At 34.7% G+C, this 9,482-nt stretch overlaps 1 protein-coding gene across 1 annotated transcript; it reads left to right on the forward strand.

The window, feature by feature from the left end:
* The first annotated feature begins 330 nt into the window (after positions 1-330).
* Positions 331-4,084, forward strand: LOC124457644. The gene is made up of 5 exons (XM_047007863.1): positions 331-854; positions 938-1,085; positions 3,697-3,774; positions 3,850-3,882; positions 3,964-4,084. The coding sequence occupies exons 1-5, from the start codon at positions 758-760 to the stop codon at positions 4,019-4,021; spliced, it is 414 nt and encodes a 137-aa protein (XP_046863819.1). The 5' UTR covers positions 331-757; the 3' UTR covers positions 4,022-4,084.
* The last annotated feature ends 5,398 nt before the right edge of the window (positions 4,085-9,482 follow it).

A 9,482-nucleotide genomic window follows, 5' to 3' on the forward strand; every position in this document is an offset into this window, starting at 1 on the left:
AATGGTACACCCATAAAAGAGGATTTATAACTGCCTCAAAAGCTAAGAATATTTACACAAGGCAGATTTCCATTGAGAAACATGAGACAAATGTTTCTTCTCTCGTAAAATTGCTAACAGAACAAAAAGATGTCGCAACATTGAGAAAACATTGGGTTGATGATCCTAAAAATCCACTCGATTGGGGACTAAAACATTGACAAAGTCTAGGAAAGCTTACTATAGTGTTCAAGCATATAAACATAAACAATTTAGTTTAATTTAAAAAGGCTTCGTGATTTCAAAAGATACACCTTTTTTTGTGCTAGTCCTGACAACATTACAAGTTGTAAGTGTATGCCTAAATGCGATAGTATTGTAGTGGAATATAAATGTCCATGGACCCACAAATATTGTGATCCCAAAGAGGCATTCCTGCAGCCTGAGATTGGTGGTAGATGGGAAAATGGAAAATATTTTCTTCAAGAAAAGTCCAGTTACTTTTACCAAATTCAAGTGTTCGTGCATGTTGCTGGACGGAAAAAGTGTGATTTGGTAGTCTGGACAACGAGAGGAATTTTCTGCCACCAAGTGACATATGCTCCAGTGCTCTTTCAAAAGATTTCTTTGAAGCTTAAACAATTTTGGCTTACCAAGGTTGTGCCACACATGTTCAAAAAATTCTGCATTTTGAACAAGGTATCTTCCGAATGTACACATGGTAAGCATTTAATTTGAGTGTTACCTTAGCAAATTTACTTGAAGCTAATTTGCAGTAATGTTGCTTATGATAGGCTCCACAAAAATAAAGTATGGTCATAAACAAAATCCGGTGAACAAAGATGAAAAAGAGGCTGCTTTTTTATGCAAAACAGGTATCACATATCAAGTATCAAGTGGTTTATTAAGAGCCAGGATGTTTTGTTATGCTCCTCAATTTTTTTCTTAATTTGCTGAGATGATACGGTAAGCATCTTAGAGACAGAAAACAGTGATCCGCCGATGAAGTCTGTTGTCTTATTTGGCTTTGATGTGCAACAAGAAGACATAGACAGTCTACAACCAAAGGGACTTATTACAGACAAAATCTTGTCTATATTAATGAGGTATATTCTTTCATTGCAATATTGATTGATTTTAAAATAGCAAATAGGTTAATTACACTACCAAAGTAAATTTACTAATGCTAGTGAGCTGTATAATTTCATTTCTAGTGATCACTGCTGTGAATACCAGGGCGGATCTAGAGTATGTCAAATCCGTCACGCGACTGATGTTTGAAATTCAAAATTACCTATTCATATTAATTAAAAATTCATTAATTATTCTTACTTTATTATCGCATTTACTTCGTGATAAAATCCAGCTTTATTTATTATTGAATACTTTGACTAACCCAATGAATATCTCGTTGGTAACCAGATCAGTTGGTGATCTGGAATAACCAGCTGATAAGCCGGGTGGCTTGACTGGTTCGACGGATAAAGGAGTCTATGAACGCCAAAAACGCTTATTTTATTGGTTAATGGCCAGACCAGTGGACAGTCTGGAATGGTCTCGATTGATAAAAGGGGTGGCCTGACGTATAAGGGAGTCCGATTGCTATCTTACAATTGGTTCATTTAAATTTTGTTTTATTATGATTGGTTTGACGGATGTCGACTGACAGCCAACTGAACTAACATTGTCAAGCTCACTGTCTGAATTGAATGTTTGATTGTTTCATAGAAATTTTTATAAGCGTGATAGAAACTAAACTACAATCAGATGGAATTTATGGAAATCTTTTACAAATTCATACTAATTCATGTATTGACATGAATGCTTCAGTCCAAACAGTGAATTTTTTCAAGAAGGTGAAAAATTTATGGATAAATTGTAAATGCTTGGCAAAGACGATCTCGCGAGCGACATTTCAGTCATTGATGTTCAAAAGAAAGCCAACATTGTTTTGAGTTTTATCAGCAGAAATTTACATCCAAAATCGTAAATAAAGGGCAAGTGAAATGCATGAATGTTATATAGATAAGTCAAATTATGGGAGTGTGTGATGCGATTTATGTCAATATGGCGTATGGTAAGCAGATTGATGCTTCTAAAATTGTTGTTGCCGAAGGACTTTTAGCTATGATTTCTTTAGTGCTTGGGGAATCGTGGCCGTTATAGGGCAGCGAAATCCTACATTCTTGCAAATATATTTCAATGGACAAAAATCTGTAGCCATAAGGCACCATACTATTATTTACTTTTTCATAAACAAATGTTTGGGGCTTTTCAGTTTATGATCATTGATCATTTAATCATTGGACAGTTATACTACATATTGTTTAAGATTTGAGAAAACTAACATTGATTACATGAGAAGCTGTTTACTATAACCTGTGATTTTGAGTCTTCTGATCCATGAAGCTTTTTATTTTGACAATTTGACTGAAATGGTATTAAACCTTAGTATTTCACATACATGAAATGTTGTCCCATGTCACATATTGTCCCCTTTTCTAACTGAACACCTCATGTAGAGATGTAAAGGTGTGTTAATCTATGCCTCATACCAGATTGTTTGCCATAAATTCCAAAGGGCTATTGATGTATGAAAAGCATTTTCTATAAAGTAAAAATGTCTTTCTATGTATGCAGATAAACCTTGAAGTTTGGCAAAAGAGCAAAGTATTTTTCATGATCACTAGGTCATTTTTCTGATGATCATTATAATTTCTAAACTAAATTATTTCAGATTTATATTTAAACGAGCTTTGATCATATAAAACGATATTTATCATAACCAGTAAGCATGACACATGAACCAATTTTAACATTCATGTAATTATATAATTAAAGACATGTTGGTTACATTCTGTTTGTATTTGCAAATACAATGCTACTAGTCATTTCTATATAGCACACCTTGCGTATACTTACAGAAGCTAATAGTCTAGTGAAATGCCTAATAAACATTTTGGCATTAAGCTGTCTTTAACTGCAAATTTTCACTCTGATAATTTTTGCTTAAACTTTGGCAGAAAAAAAATTTTGAGTTTTTTCTGAAAAGGTTAATTTGCTGGCACTGATGTGGAGATGGGTAAAGGGTTACAATAAACTTGCATGGTTTGAAGTCTGAGCTTTTCTATATATATGAACTTGTAGTACCAAATTTCTAATTTAACTCATTACATAGAGGTTTGAATGGGGGTCTCTAGGAGGGTCTATGCCTGAAAACTTGGTAGAAATTTTTAAAGACTATATCTATTTTTGAATAGCATAATTGTAAAAGAAATTTTACGTTCCTAGACATGCTAATGAGCCATATGTTTGGCAAAACATTCAAGTATTGTTGACCTCATTTTTATTTGAAAAAACGTAAGCAAAATGTCTTGTTTTTACGCAACAAAAGATGCCCACAAAATACATTTTGTATTGCTCTAAAAAACGCTAAAAATGGCATTTTCACGGCTCTGAAACACGAAATTTCTGAGGGGAGAATGCCTCACACCCCTCCAGGTGCGGAGCGCCTCCGACGTTTTATGACTGTTTGAAAAATCTCAGATCCGTCCCTGGTGAATACCCCATAGTAGACACTTTATTCTATTCTGTTCTTGTAGGAGATCAAGAACTAAAAGTAAGAACATCAAGCATGTTTCAGTAACTGACAATGATATTGCACTTATCTTTCAAATATTCTACTTTTATACAATGTATTTAATGTTTGTAAACTAGAAAGAATCCAAGCTGCAGAACAATTTTCAGTGCAAAGTTATTTGAAAAAGATTATGTGTTTGTGCCAATCAACAGAAGGTAAAAATGCTTTAGACAACAAATGCCGAATCTTTTGCAAAAAAATGTAAAAAAAAATTTATTCCATTATTTTAGCCTACACTGGTTTTTGGCCATCATTTCACCATGGTAGGAAAAGCAACATTTGCTATATTGCATGTGTTCCTTTAAAGAATGTAAGGTTACAATATTAACCAATTTCATATTTAGGCATATCCTTGTTCCGGACTCTTTAACTTGGGATAAAAAGACAAAAATCTACATTTGAATATATTTCACAGCAATTGTTTTTCCATTGCATTATGCCTACTCTCATTGCTATGTTACTGTTGGATTACAATTTTTACTTTTTTATTCTGAAGATATTTGGACTACACCTTTCAAAAGAAAGCATCGTTCAATTCATATGTTTAAAGTGAGATCTTATCATGCCACCAATAAAACATATTGTGCAAATAAATCTTGCTATATGCATTATTTGGTAGGTCCCACAGCAGGAAATTTCTTCAAACCTCCGTGCTGTTTTTGTATCAGTTTTTATTAATTACTTTTTGAAGGCAATTATGGAAACTACATGTTTCTTAAAGTTAGAGCTTAATAATAGGAAAGATGTACTCAATGCAATAACATAGGGAAGAGTGCTTACTTTTTCAATCTCACAACATTTTTTAGGATATTGAAAAATATGAGAAATGTCCCAATGATTTCATTGTCATGGAACATTAATGGTTCAGTAACAAGAATGCCACAATGGAAAGAAATAAATGGCACAAAACTTTGCACAGATTGTTTACTCTACATTGATCTAAATTTATCTCTTACACAAAGGAATATTTCATTGTATATTTTTTAAAACTTCTACATACAATGTTTTTAAGGTGATGCAATAATCTGTGGTTGCAAATTAACCAATGCTGCACAGATAGACACAACAGAATCAATATATGGTTTCATTGTTATTGGGATTACACCTTGTAATATACTAAATGAGTTCATTCGTTGAATAATTCTTTCAATGTGAATCCTCTTTGTAGCCACTCTCCTTGTCATTATTGTTGCACCAGTGCAAAAATTACCTTTATGCATAATTGGAGGTGAAATTAAACGGACATGTTGAAGGGCAAGTAAATCCTGGATATTAAATCCTTTGTCAGCCATGACTTTATCCCCTGCAGCTAACTCTTCCAAACTATTCACATCTCTTGATGATTTCCTTGTCGCTTATGCAACCACTGAACAATGTAGAGATATAGTTGATATATAGAAGCGGTGACATGGAAATAAATAGTTTGAAGGTGTTTCTACCTTTTTAGATACTATATGTCCGACGTTGACTTGAAGGAAGAGAAGGTTTTTGTATATAGAATTCCGTGCAATCAATTATTGCACGAAGACATGGATTAGATTCGGTTATTCCTTCCAGATTAGATGGGTTATTCCTTCCGTCTTTCAAAGTTGTAAATGGAATAAATAACTTTAATGCCTTCTCAAGAAATTTCACCCATGTCAAGAATATGCTGCTACCAACAGTTTCTGACACTCAAAACAAATCACATAACATCTTGAGAGTAGGGAATCTTTTGATCCTGACCAATGTGAATATAAATTGCTCATAAACTGAAAGTTTAGCCCATGTAGAAGTTTTGTGGATCTATAAAAATGATTAAGTGCTTATCTTCATTACACATAGGTAGCTATTGACTGCATTACACAACTAATTACTTGAGTATTTACTTGAGCAATATGTATGATTATGTATTACTGTACCCTAGCACTGCTCTTTTTTTCTTGTTTTTATTTCGCTGTTTTCTTCCCTTTCCATTTGATAAGCCTGGAAGCCTTTGCTTTCACAAACTCAAAAAGTATTTTCAACATTTCACCTGATAGGCCTACAGATAAATTAAATCAGAGTAGCTCATAAAGTCCTTTATTATTTCCACTAGCTTCCAACATAAGCAATTATATCCCGTTATAATAATCATAGTAAAAAATGAAATTTTATACCTGTATAATGGGCTGAATCATTAACCACATTTTCTAAAAACATGCATTTCTTTATAATGCTGGTGGTAACCAATGAATCAGTCGCATAAGTTTTAAGATGTTCATTAGTTAGGTTGGTTTGAACAGCAGCATCTTTTTTCTTTAAAACAAGAAGAAGTTCGTCTTCGTCATTTTGGATATCACGGGATGTTGTACTATTTTCACATAAGGATAGGAGGCCATCAGCTGCGTCTCTTTTAGCGTGTTCCCTTTCGCTCAAGCAAAGAAGAGCCTCTGCTGCATCTTTTTTGGAGATTGACGCTCGTTTTGGTGGCGGATTATATACCCTTGTCATTGGTTTTTTCGTTTTCCTGTTAGTTTTCTTCTCTATATGAATTTAAAATGAATGTATAAGCTTATAAAATGTTCAGCAAGCTTTCGTAATAGTCACACATTTATGACAAAAAAGCAGTCAACACTTACATTCTCAATACTTTGTATCGCTGAAATAGGGTCTGGGTTATCTACAGTAGGACCATTTTCTCCCACAAAATGAAGACTACAAATATAACTGTCTTTCGTACACACAAATCTGTCACCCCGATGACACGCACGAATCCAGCGCTCTCGTTTGTTGCTATGGTATTTCTCCCCAGGAAAATGTAAAAAAAATACTTTGCTTCTACTTGCGTCTCGTTTTAAACGATCAGGATACCGCGAATCGCTTTTGCAGGTTCCCCAAGGGCACCTCTTCGTCGTAACCATTGTTATAAAATTACTCCGCCATGTTTGTCCGAGATTTTCTCTTTAGCAAACACGTGTTTCCACATATATGAAAACCGCCAAAGTGGTGTATTGCTGTGATCTGTTCAGGGGGGTTTCTTCTAAGTTGGTATAAAAACTTTCTATGTAAGCCCTTGTCTTTAGTCAGTGCTGTATATGATGCATTTTGCCGAGTCCCAGTCAATGTTGTGCTTTGTGAGTCAGTGATGTTCGGTAAGGTGATTAGTTTTGTCTTCTTTTTTCGTAGCTTGTTTGTGTTCAGTAAGTGTTGTGTTTAAGCTCCTGTCAGTTTCCCCGATATAGGAGGCGTAGCAGTCAGAGCAGTTTATTTTGTAAACTGCACCTTGTCGTAACGTTGTGATTGATTTATGTGCGACACGTATGTTGTATTGTCTTAAAATACGCGAGATTGTCCCAGACGTACCTTTGATGTAAGGTATGATTGCTGTAGTCGCTGAGTTGTTCGGTTGGGTCGTTGGCTTCGTAAGTGTTTTGTTTGAAGAAGTCAGAGTTATAGTTGTTTTTGTCAAAAACACGTTTGAGATAGTTGTTTTTGTTGTGTAAAGCGTTCGTTGAATCACAAATGATTTGTGCACGTCTTGTTAATGTTCTGATTGTGGTTATTATGTATGATGTAGGGTTGTAATATGACTGGTTTAGTGGTCGGTCAGTATGTGTTGGTTTGCGATAAACTGTTATTCGCAGTTTTTGATTGTCCTGTTTCACCAATCAACGAAGAAAAGGAAGAGTTCCGTTTTCTTCGACATCTCTGGTAAATTTTATGTGGCTGTTCTGTTTGTTGATGTGAGAGGGAAAGCCATCAATCTTGTCTGCATGTAGTGCTGTGATTGTGTCACGTGGCGCAACCAAACAGGTAGTGCATGTTTGTAAGTCGTGAGCGCCTGTTCCTCTATAGATTGCATTACAATTTCAACAACTACAACAGAAAAGGGTGAGCCAATTGCTTTTCCATGTAATTGTTTGCAGCGTGTACCTTTGAACTGGAAGTAAATCGAGGTGAGGCAGAGCTCCAGTGACTCCATAATGTCTTCTGTCGGCAATGGCAGTACGTCCGTGGTATTTGAAATGAAGGTTTTTGTACAAGTATATTCCAGATTAAGTAAAAAAGTGGTGAACAACGATTTTAAATCAAACGTTACTAGTAGATAGTTGTCCAGTATTTGTATAGTGCTCATTTTTAAATGAAAGTTTGAGTGGTTTGTAGCTTGTGTTTTGATTTGCTTGTAAGTGGTTGCAGTTTGTCAGTCAAGTACTTTGATAGTTCGTAAGTAGGTGAACCACAAAATGATACAATTGGTCGCATGGGTATTTGTAGTTTGTGAAATTTTGGTAGTCCGTACAGTCTGAGTGGTCGTGTTACTGAACAACTAAGTCGATAGTAAATACGTTCAGATATAATGTTACATTTTTTCATGGAGAAGATTTTGCTATTAAGTTTGCGTATTTGTGATGGTGTTGGGTCTCGTTTGAGTTCTTCGTACGTTTGTCTGTCATTAACAAGGGTGACCATTTTGTCGAAGTAATCATTTCTTTCCATGACCATAGTCACGCGTCTTTTTGTCTCCAAAATTTCGTAAAAGCACTATTGCCAATACACATTTAATATAAACGACAACTTTTTTGAAAATAGACATGTTTCGGCATCTCATGATGCCATCTTCAGTATGAGTAAAATAATAGGTGATACAGGGTTTATATAAAAGTAATATGATACATAAATTACAATTTCGAGTGGATGTGAATCCACTCTTTTACGAAACTCTTCCGACTACACTTTGTTGATAGAATCATAAAACGATATCTCGACAACAAACAAAGCAACAACCTTAAACTGGACACCGAAACTCCTGACACGACCAACACAAATGAAAATTCCAAAATAACAACTCTATACTTCAAACTACCATACATCTGACATTACTCACGACACACACAGCGCAGACTTACAAACATTATGAAAAGCTTCTGTACAGAAACTGACATTCGACTACCTTTTACATCATTCAAAATCAAAAACCTTTTCTCATTCAAAGACCCAATCCCTGATTCAATTCAATTAATGGTGGTATATGAATTCAATTTCGAGGGATATAATTCTCGACACATTTTCGAAACTTTGCGCCATTTATCCACCAGAATCAGGGAACATACCACAACAGACAAAAACTCTCATATCTACCGACACCTTAAATCTCACTCATGTAAAACTAAGTATTCACCCTCTCGCTTCAAAATCATCGACACTGCCGACACCTCATTTTCCCTTAAAATGAAAAAAGCACTCCACATCAACAAAACTAACCCTGACCTCAATGCTTAAGTATTTAGATTCAATACAATGTTTACTTTATAATACGCTCGGACGCTCGCCATTAGTTTATCTTATTTCGTTATTATTGTTGTAATTTATGTATCATATTACTTTTATATAACCTTGTATCACCTATTATTCCACTCATACTGAAGATGGCATCATGAGATGTCGAAACATGTCTATTTTAAAAAATTGTCGTTTTTATTAAATGCGCAATGTCAATAGTGCTTTTACGCTGTTACGGTGATATGTGTAATTGTGATTTTAACATGTGATCGACTAGTACTTGTGGTCGTATTTAACAGTTATAACTGCAAATATTTTAAATGACATTTGGAAAGGAATGGAAAGCAAGCTTTTCGATACTCAAGCGAAAAATCATTAAGAGAAACAATAAGTAATTATTGGATGAGGTTGAGCATGACATCAAGAATTATTCAGACCAATGACATTAATATCCGTCGAAGCACAGCTGAGGCGGATAACATTTACCAAGGTCTGAATAATTCTTGATATCATGCGAACAACAAATTCAACAATTGTTTTATTATTCACAGAGGTATTATCAAAACATATCAATATAAAACATTTTTTAAGCCTTCGCTAATTCGTTTTTGTCAGACGGTTT

Source organism: Xenia sp. Carnegie-2017, unplaced genomic scaffold (assembly GCF_021976095.1).
Source record: "Xenia sp. Carnegie-2017 unplaced genomic scaffold, XeniaSp_v1 HiC_scaffold_6, whole genome shotgun sequence".
Classification (NCBI taxonomy): Eukaryota; Metazoa; Cnidaria; class Anthozoa; order Malacalcyonacea; family Xeniidae; genus Xenia; species Xenia sp. Carnegie-2017.

Bases quoted from the DNA above. Each gene is read 5' to 3' on its own strand.
- LOC124457644 (XM_047007863.1), top strand. From the start codon at position 758: ATGTTGCTTATGATAGGCTCCACAAAAATAAAGTATGGTCATAAACAA. The intron at 3,775-3,849 runs GTAAAAATGCTT...CCATTATTTTAG, and splicing joins TTTGTGCCAATCAACAGAAG to CCTACACTGGTTTTTGGCCA. The intron at 3,883-3,963 runs GTAGGAAAAGCA...TTTCATATTTAG, and splicing joins TTGGCCATCATTTCACCATG to GCATATCCTTGTTCCGGACT.